Raw genomic sequence first — 19,458 nt, 5'->3', positions numbered from 1 at the left:
TCTTTTGAATACATGTGACTTTGTTAAGTAATGATTTGAGCCTGGGTTTCTGTGGCCCAGATTCATAGTGCCCGAGTAATGTAATAAATACAGGTAAGTGTCACCTAAAGGTAGTTCAGCCTATCTAAGGTCTAACTCATTGTGGAGAGGTACCTTTCCCTTTCCATTAGTTATAAAGGGAAAAGATGGTTAATATCAGGTGGCGAAAGCTCAGTGGTGTGAACTCTGGATGTAAGCTGAAAGTGCAGAAGATCTATTGAAGGTAATGTGAGTCAGTGGAGCTCTGCTATATGCTATAATTGTCTAGACATGAGGAATTAGTACTTATTGAAGATATGCATGTTTTATGTTATCTAATATAATTTTTAATGAACTCTTGGGGTTTTTTCTCATCTGCTATTTTTTTCTCTTTAACAGAATTAGTGGCATTAATTTGTTCATAGGATGCTATTGCAGAAGAAGTAGAGAACAAAGCTTTAGAATCTGTGAAACGTGCCACATTTTTTACCTGTTAGGGAGAGGAAGTAGCTGTCACGTTGCCTGTCAGAAACTGGTTTGAGTACCTCTAGTCAAACACTCTAATCCCATTTGTCTGTGGTTTGGTAGATACGTCATTGATATGTGTGCTGTCACCCAGCACTAGTTCTTGTGCATGCAGTAAAGAAGCATCTTTCTGAAAAACCAGCCACTGTCTAAGAGAATATATTGTTGCAAATTAATCACTGTTCTTGGCCAGCTTCTGTTTCTTACACTATAGCACATAGGATGGCTAGTAAGGGAGAAACTGACCATCCTTTTCTGGGACTTCTTGCCATCCTGAATGTGCATTCTGTGTCTTTCCTGAATTAAGTCTCATATAGAGGAGAAATCGCAACAAAACAAATATGATCAGTACAGCTGTATTAGAAAACTGATCTCATTGGCATGAGATGGTTAAGCTCTTGGATGTACTCTTTCGGTTCTGCTGCAACCAAGTTTGCAGGAGGTGGTAAGCTCTGTGTGATGGGTGAACTCTGACAATACTGTGGAACCCTACTGAAATCTGGGGCAAGCATTGTGTTTTCCAAGATGCACAAAAAAATGAGTAGAATACTGTTCTAAATAATGACCTTTGGGATATTGCATATGTGACAGGCTTCAGAGAGACCAAGTCAAATTATGGTACTACAAAGTGTGGCAGAAATTCCATACTTCTGGCAATATGATCTGGTTAGTTCTGAGGAGACTGACAGATCAAAAGGGGACTGTAGTAATGCTTAGGTGAGAGACCTAAATGAAACCATTAAACACAGGAAAGACAGCATTCAATACACAGTTCTTGACAACAACCTCAAAAAGATATTTGGAGGTGGTGTCCTATAAGAAAGTATTTTCAGTTTGGCTCTAGGACAGTTTGTTGGGGGTTTTTTTTGTTAGCTTAATAAAATTTATAATTTTTCATTAATTTGCACACCATGTTCCCTGTGGGCCTTGAAGCAGGCTGATGTTCTTACTCCCAGTGCTGTTGCCAAATCTCCTCAGAAGTTGCCTTATTCTGATGTCTTTCCTTTTCCCTTGACTGTAGTAGTTGTCTCTCACTCCTGATCAGTGCTTCATTTATTAAGTTGAACAGGTGCTGCCAGATTTCACTGTATTTGGTCTTATAAACTTTATTCTTTAAAGAAATGTTGCATTTCAGTCAGATGTTACAGCCTGTAATGGTGGATATGACAGTCTATGGGTGAAGATGTGTATCTCTGAATAAGAAAGAGATAGATGAAGGTGTTTTTTGGGGATTACCCTTGTAAATTACTGATAGTTGGAGAAACGGTGATGTGTTTGAGAAGATATTGTATAACAGGATAGAGGCAATACTGGAATGTCAGGTCAAGGTTTTTTTTCAAAATGGAAGTCTTAAATTTCATTCTAATATATGTATTTTGTCCTCCAAATTGGAAGAATGATTTTTCAAATGTGCTGCACTGTACAGTATTCTCATTGCTTTCAACTGAGAGGAGCTGGCAGGTGCTAAGCACTTCTTAACTGTTTTTTACTGGGGCAACTAAATAAGGGGCTTTGAGCCTGAATGGAAGTATCAGTTTTTTGTTTACCTTTTAAACTATGGCCCAATATCTAAACTAAATTTTGAGCTTATGGTTTTGAGGGAGTGCAATTGCAGAAATTGTCATTAGGGTCAAAATCTCTTTATGTGAATAAAGGATTCTTGAATATGTAATTAGAGTGTGTACCAGTACAAGTTGATTTCCAGCTCATGATGAGGAGCTGTTACTCTCACTGTATGCATTTCACTTTTGATTAGTTCTAGTCTGGTCCTGTGAACTGAATGCCCATTTGTGGCTGGAGTGTGCTGGGTGCAGTTCTGAAGCCTGGATTTGTTATGTCTTGCATCAGATAGGAACCTGGTTCCCGTGTCCGAAGTGTGTTCTGCAATGTGATCCAAAGCAGCGTTAAGTGCAGATGACTGGGTTAATTTGCTTTGAGAACTACTCCTGATCTGAACTAAAACACTGATGTTCTCACACCCACTGTATGTTGTCTTGATTACTTCTGAGATATCACACTCTCCAGAACTTCTATGGAAAAAGTGGGTGAATAACTGAAATTCTAAATTCTGACAAAAGAGATAACGGATTAAAGCAGCAAATGTATTTTGAATTCAGGTTTACAGTGGTTAGCGGCAATTTAGTTTGAGATTAGTAGGCTACAAGTCAGGCAGATTTCACTACTGGGATGAATACAGCAAGCCTAACACGGGGTTTGCCTGGATGTTTCAAAAAATAATTGAGTATGGATAGTCTTATATGCAGATGTAAAACTGAATGACTATTACATAAAATCATAGAATGGTTTGGGTTGGAAGGGATCTTAAAGATCATCTAATCATGGCAGGGACACCTTCCACTAGACCAGGTTGCCCAAAGCCCCATCCAACCTGACCCTGAATGTTTCCAGGGATGGGGCATCTACCACCTCTCTGGGCAACCTGTTCCAGTGCCTCACCACTCTCACAGTAAAGAACTTCTTCCTTGCATCTTGATCTAAATCTACTCTCTTTCAGTTTAAAATGATTACCCCTTGCCCTATCATCACATGCCCTTGTAAAAAGTCCCTCTCTGGCTTTCTTGTAGGCCCCCTTTAGGTACTGGAAGGCTGCTATAAGGTCTCCCTGGAGCCTTCTCTTCTCCAGGCTGAACAACCCCAACTCTCTCAGCCCTTCTTCATAGGAGAGGTGCTCCAGCCCTCTGATCATCTTTGTGGCCCTGCTCTGGACTCGCTCCAACAGGTCCATGTCCTTCTTCTGTTGGGGGCCCCAGAGCTGGACGCAGTACTGCACGTGGTGTCTCACCAGAGCGGAGTAGAGGGGGAGAATCATCTCCCTTGACCTGCTGGTCATGCTTCTTCTGATACAGCCCAGGATATGGTTGGCATTCTGGGCTGGAAGCGCACATTGCTGAGTCATGTTGAGCTTCTTGTCAACCAACACCCCCAAGTCCTTCTCCTCAGGGCTGCTCTCAATCCATTCTCCACCCAGCCTGTATTTGTGCTTGGGATTGCCCTGACCCGTGTGCAGGACCTTGCACTTGGCCTTGTTGAACTTCAGGAGGTTCACACAGGCCCACCTCTCAAGCCTATCAAGGTCCCTCTGGATGGCATCCCTTCCCTCCAGCCTGTTGACCGCACCACACAGCTTGGCGTCATCAGCAAACTTGCTGAGGGTGTGCTCAGTCCCACCATCCATGTCACCGACAAAGATGTTAAGCAGTGCCAGTCCCAATACCAACCCCTGAGGAACGTCACTCGTCACTGGTCTCCACTTGGACACTGAGCCATTGACCGCAACCCTTTGAGTGTGACCATCCAGCCGATTCCTTATCCACCGAGCGGTCCATCTGTCAAATGCATGTCTCTCCAATTTAGAGACAGAGATGTTGTGCGGGGCAGTGTCAAATGCTTTGCACAAGTCCAGGTAGATGATGTCAGTTGCTCTTCCCTTATCCACCAATGCTGTAACCCCGTTGTAGAAGGCCACCAAATTTGTCAGGCACAATTTGCCCTTAGTGAAGCCATGTTGGCTGTCACCAATGACCTCCTTCTTTTCCATGTGCCTTAGCATAGTTTCCAGGAGGATCTGCTCCATGATCTTGCCGGGCACAGAGGTGAGACTGACTGGCTGTAGTTCCCTGGGATATAACTGCTACTGGATGATGCTAACAGAAGAGCTGTAGCTTTTACCTTACTGCATCACAGTGATTTGTTCTGAAGCTCTTTGAGCATTAAAAGAATGAGATAATTATTGTAAGACTATTCCTATATATCTGCACAATAAGAGAATTAGTAAGTTTCCTTGTTCAAGGAAATACAGGAAAATTTGTACAGTAAAAGGAGTTTGTCATTTTCCTTTTGTGGAGTGTATTACTATTACAAGTTTTTCCAACTGCCCAAAGTAAACTCTTATTAAAAATAAAGGGTGTTAGAGAGAGCAAAGTTGTGAAATTAAATACTTTAATGGAGGAGAGATAGTGCAACACTATTATTTGATGACGAAGAGTTTTTCAGATTTTTCTGTAACAATTGTCAGCATGCACAAGTCAATATTGTTGACTGTTCTGATTAAAAACACCTGCTTGCAAGTAGTTTTTTCTTTGGTAAATAGTTGTGCTGATTTAGGACAGATGGTTTGAAAGAACAGATCAGAAGCACAGACTTGTAAATTATATGGAAAATAAATGTCTTTTCTCTGTACTTGTGAACACATGATTTGAATCTTCCTTGCTTCTCATCTCACAAATGCTTGCAATGAGACAAGGAGCAACATCTCTTATCCAGCATTAATGCTTGTGATGTTTCCTTTTTCCAAGAGAAACTGAATGTTAAAGTAGACCCTGACATGTCATAGGAGAGGAAATGAGTTTCAGATACCATGTTGTACATTTATTTATTTGTAATTTTCAAGGTATGCTGGCATCTGCTGAAGGACTGGGCAGTCTGACCCTCTCCTGAAATTGAGAGATCTTGGGCTGTAGTTGAAGCTCATAGGTTTGCTTTGTGTTTCGTCCAGTTTGTTAAATGCAAAGTGCATAGAAATTTCCTGGCATAGGACAAAAGGCCAAGACTTTGTCCCAGAGGATGCATCATCAGGCTGCAAAGCTGCATTCTCTGAGTTTCCATGAATCTCTCATTCCTTCCTACCATCAGCAGGGTGTAGGATGGTGAGTCCCCTAATGTCTACCTGGGCCCTGGCTCTTCCTCTTGAGAGATTGGGAGGTAGATGTGAACCCTCACAGGCTGAGGGAGGCTGATAAACCAAATCTTTCATTCTCTGGATGTATGTGCTGCAAGCATGAATTCGTTACGGTAAGTTGGGCAATAACAGCAATCCTACTTCCTTTGCCTGATAGCCTTAAAGCTAAAAGAGCCATAAAAGATTTTTCAAGAGGCTTAGAATTGTTGATACTTGCCTGCATGCTTGGAGGGCACATTCTCCTTAAGGCTATGGAGACAGCTTTGGCAGAGGAGCCCCTAGTTCCTGCCCCCCTGCCAGGCTGCCGAGGAAGGTAGCTGCAAAGCGGTTGGGTTAGGGTGACTCTCTTTGCAGGACCCGACCCCTGCGTGCTTAGAGACCTTCAGAGTGGAAGAGGGCGAGCCAGGGTGAGCTCAGGTTGTCTGCAGGGTTACTTATCAGTTAAATGAAGATGAAAGGGGTTGAGCCACACACTTAGATCTGGGTAGCTAAATTCACCCTAGATTTGTAAGATCTACTGTTTCTTTATTTGGCCTTGATCAGCGGTGAAGGCACTGGAGGTGTTCATTGGGCACTAGACTGCAGGCCCTTATGTCAATGCAAATCACCCAAAAGGCTTCTGTTAAAGGAAAAGGAAGCATCCAGATGTATGCTGGTTTGAATGAAAGCACAGTGCACTCCATAGCATCCTTTTAAAGCAGTGCTTTGTATTTTGTAGTTTACCTTCCATGTAATTTAATTTTTTCCTGTGGTCACTGTTCAGATAGAGTACATGGCTATAAATATGCATATTTGTTACTGATCTAAATGTAATATGTAAGACAATGTAATGTAAAACCATTTTGACATAACCATTGAGTAATTCTTTCAGCCTTTGTCTGATCAGCTGGCATACAGGCTAGTAGAGGTTATTATTTTGTATGATACGCAGAACTATAATTTACTCTAATGATGGTGTATTTTTATACTCTCGGTGAAAGGGTTATATGTATACATATGCACACATAGAGCAGAAGGAAACCCCATTTTTATGTAAAAGTGCACATGATATGTATAGATGGATCAATCTGAATATATGTAGAAAATGTGTGTGAATAGATGTAGAAAATATTTCAAATTGCTGAATAAAATATTCCCAGATTCTTAGGTTCCTTTCACATAATTTTTAGTTCTTAAAATAATCCTGTGAAAGTGCTGCTTTTGTCTTTTCTGTGCAACGATGAACTTCTATGTTGGAAAGTGTTGAAAGTATTCAGATAGTAAAGCTTAGATTTTTGTTTTGTTTGGCAGTACACTTCTGTTTAGAATTCTTTTAATCTATCCAGTCCCTGCTTTTATATTCATCTGATAGTTGAAGGTTCTGTGAAGGATATTTCTTTGTATATGAACTTATTAAACCAATAATGCTTAAAAACATGAGATTTACTTCCTTTTTTCCTTTTTTTACATCATAAGATAGGCTCTTGTTTGAGTTGCTAAATTTCTATTTGCCTTTCTTGAGTTTTTGGGGGGGGGGGGGCAGAGAAAATAAGAAACAATTTATATGGTAGATCTAAAGTTTCATTAAAATTGCTTATGCCCTGTCCCAGGCATTTTAAGTGGGCCATCTGTCTAAACATCTCTCCATTTTTTTCTGATCATTTCCTCGACTTATTCATGAGCCATGGGAGGGCTCCTTTGTAGTCTCCATGTAGCTGGTTCAGTCTACCCCCACTGAATACATCTATGTGCTTGCATAACATATCTTTTCACAGTGCTGGAAATTCTCTGAACTTGGTTCAGATGAATGGCCCACTTTCTGAAGGTCTTTTTTTTCCCTCCCCCTGCAAAGATTTGTATGCAGAAACTGACCTTGGTGGCTACAGAATCCAGCACATTATTCTTGATCATTTTACAGGCCACCTGCTGTGAAAGTTATGATGAAGGATTTCTTAATGATTCTTTGACCATTAACATTGTTTTAAGTCAATATTTCACTTTTATTTAACTGCTGAATAGGTAATTGCACAATTGAAAAACAGCTTTACGGAGTGTCATATAATGTGGTTTTCAAATGCTTGTAATCTTTCATAACGGGAGAATTTGTTATGATAGTTCAGGATTTGTCTGTGTTTACGTAAAGTATTATGCAGCAAATATATCAGAAGTAAAGAGAATTTGTAAGTTTTTTCCCCCAGTGTTAGAACTCACATTTTGAATTGGAAGTAAAAAAAATCTATACTCAATTTCCTGACCCTTTAGGAGCTGGTGACATTTATCATAGCTCATTATATCATCAACAGTCATCAGGAGAGGGGAGTTTATTTGCCACAAACTGCAGAAAATGGTAGTTTTATTGAGTTCCTTCTATCTGATTGGTTGATGACAATCAAAATGGACGGGCCGGGGCAGAGTTATTACTTGACTTGCTTTTGTGAATGTCTGTTTTCTTTCTTTACTTGTTTTTGACTAGAATAGATAATAGTTTAACTAGCCTCTGTTTTCCATGAGCACAGTAAGTGTGTGTTGATCTAAAATTTTTAGCAGTTGTCTGCTTTCCTCACTGAAAACTTGCAAAGCAAGCAGGGGCTGTAATTGCTGCATTATTTTACAGTATCTCCCTCTCTCTCTATCACGGCAGTTGGGGGTAAAAAGGACATAATACACTGTGCAATGTATGAAATAAATTATGGGACCATGACATCACCTGTAGTTGCAAAAACAGCGAAAGAGGTTGAAAATAAATAAATAACTAAGCAGGCAAACACTGCTGTTTTTATTCTTGCACCATTTACATGTTTTTATAACTTTGATGCTTTAGAGTAATGCCTTGATGACTTAGAGCCAGGCTACGACCATACTCTTCACCTGTGCCCCTATTGCTTGTGATAAGTCCTTTTAGAAGGCAGTATGGAGTAGAGAGGTTCAGAAGTGCCCATTTCTGTATGGAGGGAGTTCATAACACCCTTCTCCACCCGCCTTCCGTCATTGTGGCTGCGGTGCTGCCTTTGCTCTCTCCTTCTCTTTGTGTGCAATACTGCTGGCAAGGGACAACAGCGCACAGCTCTCTGTGGCCCTGCTTCCCATTCACCTGGCACTCATCTTGCTGCTAAACTTGAGTTTCTTCCTGCAGCCGGTGATCTTTATATGTAAAGAAAGTAATTTTTTTGATGATATGTCATTTGCCAAAACTGGGAGAAGGAAGGGAAGGAGTGTTGAACCCTATGAAAGACATATTAGGTGGATTCTGAATCTAGGGTTGGAGGGGAAGTGCCTTAAGTTTTTGTATCTTTTATGATGGTAAAAATGACATTATTTTTTCTTTCAGTTTTGTTTTTTTTTTTTGCTGTAAATAGAATATGTCAGATTTCAGCCCAGTATGTAGAATTTTAAAAGCTACACATTTTTGAAAATAGCCAGAAGTTTGGGGAGTTTTCCATGAACTCATGGAAAATACATTCAGAAGTCCAGATGTTTTCCCTTTGGAGGACTTAGAAGAGTTCTCAGCTAAGGAAGCAAGCTTGGCCAAGAACAAAGAGATTATTTCCCATGCACTGGGACTTCTCAGACATTAAAAAAAAAACAACCCACAAAACAACAACAAAAAAACCCACCAAAAAGCCCCTTTCTTAGCCTGATAGAAACTTCCGCTTTTCTAAAGTAGTTCACAGACTTGAGCAACTTCCTTTCATATCCAAGGAACTTGGACTTTGATCCTTAGTTTTGGACTTTGTGATCCTTACTAATATGAAAAAAACCCCCACCCTCTGAATCCCATCAAAATGGAGTCTACTACAAGATAATTTATTTGAAAGGAATTTGATTTAATGAAGAAAAAGTAGGATTCTTATGAGCTAATGTAAGTATCTGTCTTGGCCAGTGTAACTGTAGGTTACAGTTACAAAGTCACAGGCGCTTGATTAGCAAAGCTGAAAAATGTCCCTGTGCAAATGGATCTAGCAATTCCAGGAGGGAAGTACAACTTGCCGCGTGCTTGGTATTAGATGCAGCTCTGGACCTTGCCCTCCTGACCACCAGTGTTGTAGAGAGAGGAATTATATGCCTGTGTGGCTGTTTGAAACCCAGGCGAAGCAGTGATCATAGTCATGCCTTTCAAGAGGCATGCATCCTGTTTGGAGATACACTTGACAAAGCTCAGCAAGACAGGACCGAACAAAAATAATCCCTGCTGGAGAACAAGACTGTCTTTCCTTTGATGGCCAGCAGCCAGATTCGTGAGGTCACTTCCAGTCAAATGCAATATGAAGCCTGGCCGTGCCAGCAAGGTTGTAAGGAATCTCGTGCCACCAGTGAAGCGGTCTCCTAAGCTACGTTTGAGATGAGGTCTTGCCTCTTATACAAGAAATATGAAGTTGCTATAAACCACTAAATCCTCTTGGCTGCTGCAGGGGAGTGCCGTGGAGAATTTAGCCAGGCTCTGCCAAAACCCTACTACATTCCTCCTGACTGGTGCTCTGATACGAGGAAGTGCAATGAAAACATCGCTCAGCTTGCTGCCTGCTACCTGTGCAGGAAATTCCTGTTCCTCTTCTTCAGGAACTCCCGTGTCTGCCGTGTTTCCTATCAGCCAGTCTAAACGTCTTGGTCACATACAGGAATTTCAAGATGAGGTGCTGAGAAATGTCATTGCACCCAATGAGCCATAGATATTTCCTCAGATTTGTTGTTTTGACACTTGTCACGGTATATTAAATGCGAAAAGTAACACTTGGCATTGTTAGTATGGGAACAGGTTATTTTCAATATCTGTTTTCATGAACTTTATGGGTAGCGATAGTTAGAGGTGAGCTAAGATGTTTGGTGAAATCTGTTGTAGGCCTTACTTTGCGTGGATCCAGAAGTAAGTAATGATAACTATGCATCTATTTGTCTAGCTAGTATGTTTAGTGTTTCCATTTCCTCTTTGCAGGCACGTTGCAAGGCACAGTTTTTGGAAACTCCTTGCCTAATTAGGTACCTGAACTTGTACTTGCTTAGATTTCAGGTGTCTAAAAACCCAATCTTCTTAAAATAATTGTCAAAATCCTTAGCAAGTCAGTGTGTTATCCTTGGCTCAGGCAGATAGTTTCTCCTCCTGTGGCCTCTGGAGGCCTCACAGGTGCTTCTCCCTGTTGATTCCACAGGGAACCTGAGCACTCCCTTTGGGGAGATGTGGTTCACTGGGCAACTGAATCCTCAGGAGGATGCATGTGGCAATAACACAAAAAGATGTGTTTCCAAGTTTTAAGACTCTGAAGGCTGCAGTAACATGGCGTAGTAAGCTCTATAATGTACAATAGATGAACATCATAGCAGAAATTATCCTTCAGAGGAGACCTAAAGGTGATGAACTTAATATCTCTTTAGATTTCCTACAGAGAATCTGAACACGTGTAAGAGTCAGTGTGGAAGAAAAGCTATACCAAAATAATGTGTCTTTGTTTTAATGGAGTGTAAACTCCACCTTCGTACCTTCTCTTTAGGCTGTGTGGTGCTTGCTGATGCTAATATATGACAACCACACATCAGAAAAGTTGTAACATACCTTTGGACACCAGTTGTTACAACAGAGTGGAAGAGACTTGAGAAGTTAGGATGAGGAAACTGAAATCGAATATACATTTAAATAAAATAGCTGAAAATCACTTGTTTCATGCTGAATTTCCAAGAATGAAGACTCAGGTCTCATTCTTTTGCTGTCAGGTGTGCTTCTTTAAGCTAAAGTTGAAAAGATTGAGGTTTCTTGTATTACCTGGTAACTGGTGCAGCCACAGAATGCTGCAGGAATAGGTATCCTGCATGTGGGCTGTGATGATACATCATTATTTTTTCAGTTTGCTTGAAGGGCTCTGTAGATGAGATACTCTAAAATATATATTAAGTATAAAATTACTTGTATTACTTGTTTGGCTGAGTCTTTTGTCTGTAATTGGCCTTTAATGAAGGTTTACTGAGAATGAGATGAAAGAAATAGTGATTATATTTTGCCCTTAAAAAGAATGCTCCAGCTATCACAGTTGCTATTCTCCTGCCAACCCACTTTCTCAGCTGCTTTTCATCCTGTTTGAGCTAATTCTGCAGCAAGCACTGGCTGTATTCAAGAGCCTCCTATAACTTTATCAGCATACCCAGTGCGTCAAGGCAATCTAGAAAGAAAGTAGAGTGTATTTTCTCCTTATATGCCATTTGACAGAAAAAAGGTATTTAGTAATTTTTTTTCAAGTATGGTTTCCAACTGTGTCTATAGATTAATGGTATTTTATGTCCTTTATGACCATCCTATGAGGCAAGTGCTTCTGGTTAAAATGGGAGAAGCATGAAATCTCTGTTAAAAATTCTTCTTCCGTCTGTTTCTTTTTTAGAATTCCTATTGCTAAATCAAAGCAAAGTAGCTGGCAGCTCTCTGTACGTCTAGGAGATGGAATTTACCCAGTTGCAGTTTCAAAGGATGGCTCATCATTTTCTGTAAGTTCTGCTCATTTTCTAAGAAATTCAATGTATTGAGTCAATGTGGATTATCTTACATACCTACTAAAATTCTCTGTCAGTGACCAAACATAGATGTTTGTTTTGCCTTGGGTAGGCATTGCTGTGAATTACAAAACAAGACTCTCTATGTTAATTAAATAGTGCCAGCATACAAAGATTTTTCTCTGCTCATGCCTGTGGCACATTTTTGTATCTACTTGTTTATTAAATTAGTTTTCTAATTAATGACCCTGTTTAGTGTCTTGTTTAGAAGTAAGGTCTTATGGTCTAGTGTAGATATGTGAGAGCAAGAAAATAAGTGCAATGTCAACAAAAATTACAGAAGCTTAAGTTAGTGATTAAAAAACAAATCAAAGAACCAAGCAAATTGAATGCGTAATCATACTGGAATGGAATTATTCAGCACCTCAGTGGTAAAACTGTATGTGGTCATAGCAAAATGCCAGCGTTTCAAGATGTGCCTAGGTCACTTCAGATGAATGTGTATAAACTATTATTTTTACAAATATTCTAAGATAATTACTTAAGCACTGAATGTTGTCAGCATGAGAGGCAGAAAGACGGGCCGTGACAGTATAAGAACGGTGATGCTGTGTTCAGTAGTTCAGCTGTTCAGCAGAATAAAGTCAAGACAAGCTGGTTGGAGTATTGAGAAGGTAGATTTATAGAGAGAACTACTTTTTAAGTCTGTTAACGGTAATTCCACAACCAAACTGAGGTGTGTGTATATATATATATTTTTTTTTTTTAAATAGACAGTTGACTTGCATAGTATCTGTTGACTCTTGGGCAAAAGTATTCAAAAGGGTCTGAAGAAGTCAGTGTTTTTAGAATCATTGAAAAGCAGGACTATGAGGAATCCCAGAAATCCTCTAGTTTACCTCTGACAGCTGTTTACTCTTCTTGTGTGTCTTCATTGAAGAAACTTCTGCAACATCTGCCCCATGACATTTTTTATAGTAATGATGTTCACACCCATATTACATTCAGAATCATGAGATTTCTTTGAAAAAGGACATTTAATATTTCTTACAATGAAGACAGTATTGTCTCAGTGATTCACTTTTGCTTTGCTCTACTGAAATTTCAATGTAAAAGACATGATTTTCAGTTGAAACTGGTCATCTTTTTAGGTGGTTATTTTCATTTACGTGAATTGAGGTAATGAAAACCTAGCTGCCTTTTTTTTTTTTAAAGTCTTTTTGTTGGCCTAACTGGGGCAAGAAGATGCCTAACCAATATACTTTTTTAACACTACCTTTACCTCTGTCACACTATTTTACATATACTCATGATGAATGTGAGAGTATGAATAGAGAGCAGCGATACTTTCTGTTCCATGTGGATCATAGGTGCACTGTAAGAAAGATACGGAGAAGATCAGTCGTTGTGGTCAGCACCTTTAAAAGTTTTCTCTGTCAAGTGTACTACTTTAAGTGTGAAAGAAGGTGGTCATTTTAGTTGTAGTTATTTCTTCTAGAAAGAATTCTAGGAGGTGTTGAACAACTGTTTACTCAGTACCTAATATATAGTGTTGCTCCATGGCAGTGACACTCACCCTACTTGTGGAATGGTGCTTCAGGAGTGAAGGCCATGTCTGCATGCAGCTTTTTACTGAATTAAATTTATATAATGGCCCTAACAGGCATCCCATGAACTTGGATGCAACCTGTTGCTCAAACAACAAAACATCTCTGCCAGATTTCAGCCCAATTTAGAGTTGGACTGGCACTGGCTTGTGTAACAGAGATAGCCCTTCCCAGGAGTAGTCATTGCCCCCAGCCTTTCCACCTTTGTGTTGCAACGTTGCTATCTAGCAGCGGTCAGCCTGGAGCTGCCTGCGGCTGTGAGGAAGATACAGGGTGGCTGCTGGTCACTGTGGGTGTTGCATAGGCCCTTTCTGCTGTGAGCTCAGAAATCTAATTCCTATAACTGGCGGTTTGTTTAGCACAACTAATTACACAGGCATGCATCTGTGTGCCTATGGACACGTGTTTTTTGAGAGATTTACATCAGTTTCACTTAGTTACCTACGCTCTTGCTTATACTTGCTTACGTAATTAAATAAATATACACCTTTAAATCAGACCGAGGAAGGTTTGCAGACAGAGGAGGCCTAAGCATCCTTTCATGCTTTTGTCTCTATTGATTGTGAAGGTAACTGAACATACAAGCTTGTATGTGAGTCAGTCCTAGATTGCGCTTGCAGCTGAGTTGTAAACTGCACTGTGTCTCTCCAGGAGGTACGAACTCTGAGAAAGGATGCTGAACGTGTAATGCTGTTGCTGCTGGTTTATCATTTTAACATACAGAAAATCATTCTGACCTATACCACAGTCCAAACCTGTGTCTCAGTTTAAATGAGACGGCTAAAGAGTTCTGACGTCTTACAGCAGTATGAGCGTTACAGCTAGTATAAGCCCGGTTTAACAAGGCATATACGGAGTCTGATGTCTAGTCCTTCGGTTTGTTATTCAAACAATAACAAATAACAAATGTGGAGGTTCCTGCTCGTGTCCTTGTGTCCCTGCAGTGTGCTACTGCTGTTACCTTCCAGCGCTAGGTAAGGAGGCAGGAGCACCGCTGGGGAGCTGAGCACCCCCCCAGTGTCATGAGGGAAGGGATGCAAAAGCAATAGGGAGGAAGTAGGGGGGTCAGGTAGTGCCCTAAAGGTTGGGCTAGAGGGACTGGCGACAAGCTTTTGCATTCTGATTCTGCCCTAACCAAGCCTGTATACTTGGGGAGAGAGAAATCCTTATTTATTTGTATGTGGAAAATGCCTTAGCTGGTGAAATAAATCACTGTAGGTCTATTTCACTGTGACCAGAGGTCTATCTCAGTTAAACCTTAAGGTATAATGTATTAAAATTAACTCCTGAGCTTGCGTTTGTAAAAAGCAGGTAAGTGGTTTTTAATACCAGGGTTGTTTAGAGTTACACTTACTTTTCATTGTTACTAGATAAATATCAGAGGACATGTTATTCTTTCTTAATAATTTTCTTTTTGCTGGGGTTCTCCTGTGATTGTGCTACAGACAAGAGAATATAGTAAATACAGCACAGTCAAAAATCTTCTGGATTATTATTCAAAGCTTTACAATGGAGAAACAATTGCCTTAAAACTTCAAAGAAGAAAAGTCAAAGACTAGGAACGAGAAATCTTGTTTCTGATCAGGAGGTATAACATACCATCAGAAAAAACCTGGGGAAATTCAAAGCTTTCTTTATTAACTTTGCTGTCAGAAACACAAGTGTCACTTTTTGAACTTCTGCACTTACTTTTTGCTATTAAGTTGGTGTGACACGGGCTCCTGACTTTGTGGGTTGTGTCCCCTTGTGGCTTGTGACAAAGATAGCTGAATCCATGGTGCAGTTAGCTAGCCCAGTGGGAGGGCCGCCTTCACACTCCCCTTCAGAAGTTTACTGCCGCTGAAAACTGTGCATTGCAGCAGCAGCGTTCGCATCCTGATTTACTTTGTTTACCACTGGGACTCTTCCAACAGTGACTCCTTTCTTTTTTTTCCTTAACTTTTCTACTCTCGCCAGCCGAAACCTCACCACCTCACAGTGTGCAGTGCTTTGCTTTCTGCGCAGGGAGTGTGAGCAGCAGGCTTCTCCATGCTTCCCGCTGTTCGTGAGCAGATCATTCGTCAGCATCTCGGTCTATGGGTCATCTGTGGTTTTCTTCCTTTATCGTGAGAATCTTAATGAATTGTGCAGTGTTAACTAACTGCTCTTTATTTTTTTCAGGATTTTGAGTTTTGTAACCATCTGTTTTTAACCACTTTATTTGTAACAGAGGTCCTTGATGCAAGCTGGCTTTAGGCCACGTGAGAGGCCTTGCTTCCCCAAACTGAAGGACTTAAAAGATAAGTGGTCAAGTGTAAGCAATACTGTTTGCCTGAAGCAGTGCAAACAAAAACATTAGTTTTCTTGTTTCCAGTAAAGGTTAAAAATTTTGAGAATCCTAATTTGATATTTTTTCTTTGGAAATAGAAGTAGCTCTGTTGTTATTCTGAAGCCAGCAACATATACGCTGATCCTTAAGTTTGTATAAAATTAGTGTATGAGAATTTTCAGTTTCAGACAGTTGTTTCTGGTGATAGCCCTATCAACATAACAACAAACACTTTCACAATTAACAGATTCTAATGACCTATCTTGAGAATTAAAATTTAGCAACTTTGGTGAGATCTGCTTGCTTGTGTACCAAGAACTCACCAACTAAATTAATGTAAATGTAATTTATTCTTTTTCTTTTGTTCTTTTTCCTATATATTAATTGCTAGAAGAATCTTTAAGCTAACTGCTTGTCATATATATCCATTTAGTTCTTTGGAGGACAGATGGTCAGATTCTGGGCTTTGGTTAGTATTCTTCTTATGCTTAAAATTTTTCCTCTCATCAATGGAGTTAAAGATCTTAAAATCAAGATTACTGCTAGAATAGAATTTGAAGGAAGAATACGCTCCTTTACATGAGACTAATGTAAAACAGCAACAAACAGCCCAGAAGCATCCCACCACCAAACTCTGGAATCTTTTGTTTAGTTCCGTTTCAGACAGGAATCTTTTTCATCTTGCCATTTTCAATTGCCAGTCTGGCTACGAAATGTTTATTTTATGATTTCAGTGGTACAAAGACTTGATCCAGTTTTGCTGATGAAGGTTGGAGTCTGTTCTTTCTTTACAAAGCTTGAGTGTTCTGCAGAGTACCAAAAGGTGGGAGAGACAAAAGCAAATGGGGGAACCTACATATAGTGAGCAAACCTGGTAGCTGTGTGGTTTCCCTGCACCGTACGTGCTAAATTGACCCTTCAAAGCCAGATGTCAGCCACCAAGGATGCTCGGGATCCGTGTGATGGTGGCTTTGTTGCCTATTTGCAGAGTTCCACTCCTGGCTGCTCACAGCCAGTGTGGAGTCCCTTTGCTGGTGGTGTGCTGGATGGGAGCTGCCCTCCCCAGCCGTATTCTGAGCAGCCCCTTAGCCACTGGTGTGTGTAGGACTTTGGTGTCACAGACAGCCATGAACCAGCCTTCTCCAATGTGGATGGATTTCGTGTAGGTAATACGCTTAAAATGTGTAATAAAAATAATAGCGAAGAATGTAAGTGGCCTAAGCAAGGGAGAACATAAATACGTTGGACCAGGTATCCAATAAGAAGGTTCAATTTATTGGATCCACCACTGTATAATTTTCATTCAACGAAGGAATGAAAGATAAGTAATTATGTGACTGTAGTGCAATCTTTTCACTGCTATAACCCACCTTCCTTACTTCCTTCAATATTCTCCAGTTTTATTTTTCTGTTATGAATGTTACTCGAATTAGACAACTAAAGAACATTTTGTATTAATATCCTTGTGGCGAAGGAAGTGGTAGAAAAGAGATGGCTCAAGTGATGAATACCAGCAGTAAGTAATTACACTTTAGGAGATACAGTCAGGTTTCTTTTTGTTTGAAGTTCGTTGCTATATGCGTAGGTTGAGGACCTAATTTTAGTTCAGCAAGGAGTTTGTACCTGTATTTTATGCAATAAACTGCATTCTTTTGAAAACCTTTTTAGCATAACCCATTTTCTGATTCTTTGCTATAGTATAGGAATCCTCTGTATTGAGAATTCTTTATCGCTAATTTGCGTGATTTCTCTGCAATTAATTGTTGTTTATTCTCCTTTTTCATGTTTGAAAACAGCCCTTTCTGTTAGGGTTCTTCATCTCTGTAGTAGATGCATACCTTCCCAGACTACTTAGCCACATCTTCTCATCTGTTCAGTTGACAAAGAATTTCCAGATGTTTTCAGTTACAAAGTAGCTTCTTATCATTGAAGTTGTGGTGAATGAAAGTTGTTTGTTTTTTTTTTTTTAAAAGCGTAAGGTGAAATAGTTCAGAAGTTACTTTGAGCCTCAATGGAAATTTGATATATTTCCAGAGGGACCTGTATAGGTCAAATGCTGAATAAAAGGAGTAGAGCAAGCTTAATTACTTTTTTCAGATTGCTACTAGAATGGGCTACCATTTTCACAAAATATTGGATCACTTCCTAAATTCAAATTTAAGAACAGGTAAATATAGTACAGACATGAAATCTCTGAAAAATTTGTGAAGACTGTTCAGTGCAGTGAGAGATTGTTTAATGACTGGTTTTAGTAATTTTTAGGAAAAAGCAATGTTTTTTCCCTATCTTTTTCATGAGAAGTAAAGAATTTATTAGGTATCTGTGTAGGTGGAAAATTGGCCTGTGTGCCTCTTAATATTTGCAAGAGAAAACCTATTGTATAGTACACAAATGAGAGCATAAAAATACAAATCTAAGGCATTACCATCATTGTTATTTGAATACATCCTGTATCATCAGCATGGAGTGGATAAGTAGTTATCTGTATGCTTTAATTTAGTTAGTGAATTCATGTATATCTAGTTACGATTAAGCTTTGACTTCAAATTAAAATGTAATAAACATTTAATTAGAAGAACTCTGCTGTATTCATTTGCTGTAAATTTTACGAATGAGGGGTAAGTTGATTTTAAAATTACTTCAGGAAAAAATGCTTAAGAAAAATATCACCCCAAAATCAAACTAGATGCAGCTGAAGTATGCAAAGCATCAAGTGTAAAAAGGAACAGTGTAATGTAAAATCAGAGCAATGATACAGAAAGTTGCTGTAAGCAAACTTAGTCCACATTTAAGTCCTTAAACATAAATGTGAATGGAGCGGGATCATAATTCAGTGCATATTAAATTCTGTCTTTCCAGTAGTCCATGTAGAAGAATAACATTGCCCAGCTCTATCAGTATAAAATTAATAATCTTAAGAGAATCAATAAAATATGAGAATTATTATTATTACTAGTATTTTGCATTTCTGGTATGCTTCAGGCACATAATATATAACTAATTGGTCATACGAAAGAAATATGAGGGCTGTATTAATAGGGATGAAAAGCAAATACCTGTAGGAATTAAAACAATAAGAGGGGTTGCCAGTAGAGATACAAATTAACATATATCCCCAGGAGCAGTAAATGATTTTCTGGTTAGTCTAGTTCTAAATATATGTTGTTATCAGAATGTTATATATGTTATATTGTTATATGCATGGAATAAAATAAACTGTTACTCCAATGTCCTGTATTAGTTTGAATGAAGGGAAAGTGCATGTGTAAAGGCACAAGTGGAGGGAGCAGATCAGTTAGACAATCCTTACAGCCGTAAGCAGAAAACTTTTTCTGCCTTTTTCCAAGCGGTTTATATTTTACTTGCAGAGTAGCACACAAATTCTCCAATGCAGTACATGTGCAGTTGTGCAAACAAAACTCTTGATTACCAAGTTCTATAGGTTGTGTACCTATAGAATTTATTGTTCTGGAGGTTGTGTACCTAGATTTACTCTTCTAATTCAGGTTCAAATCCAGAGCGTTTTCTGTTTGTAAGACTTAGGTGTTTTGTATAATGGCATTTTAACGCGGTATGCATACGCTAGCCCTGTGGCGAGAGCAGAACCCATGATTCCCACCCTTGCAAAAAGCACGACCGTTATCACTGGGCTCTAGTGGTAACAGCCGGCCTGTTGGCTGACTCTGTGGCTTTACAGATCCTGCGTTCCTTTCTGTACAGTGGCAGATTTACTGGAAGGGTAGAGGCTGCCCTAACCTATCCTGATGGGGTGGGGACAGTTTCTCCTGTGAGGCAAGCACTGTGCTCTTGAATCCTTCAGTCTGAGGAGAGCATTGATCCTTGCGTTCTGA

At 39.6% G+C, this 19,458-nt stretch overlaps 1 protein-coding gene across 4 annotated transcripts in view; it reads left to right on the top strand.

The window, feature by feature from the left end:
* Window positions 1-19,458, top strand: part of PCCA (propionyl-CoA carboxylase subunit alpha) — a 301,407-nt gene that overhangs the window by 176,343 nt on the left and 105,606 nt on the right. For all 4 annotated transcript variants that reach the window (XM_052785694.1, XM_052785695.1, XM_052785697.1 and 1 more), the window contains one exon: window positions 11,584-11,686. In XM_052785694.1, coding sequence (XP_052641654.1) covers window positions 11,584-11,686 — 103 coding nt within the window. The remainder of the gene's footprint in view (window positions 1-11,583; window positions 11,687-19,458) is intronic.

This window comes from Harpia harpyja, chromosome 4 (assembly GCF_026419915.1).
Source record: "Harpia harpyja isolate bHarHar1 chromosome 4, bHarHar1 primary haplotype, whole genome shotgun sequence".
NCBI classification, from domain to species: domain Eukaryota; kingdom Metazoa; phylum Chordata; class Aves; order Accipitriformes; family Accipitridae; genus Harpia; species Harpia harpyja.
This window is presented reverse-complemented; position numbering and strand designations above follow the sequence as displayed.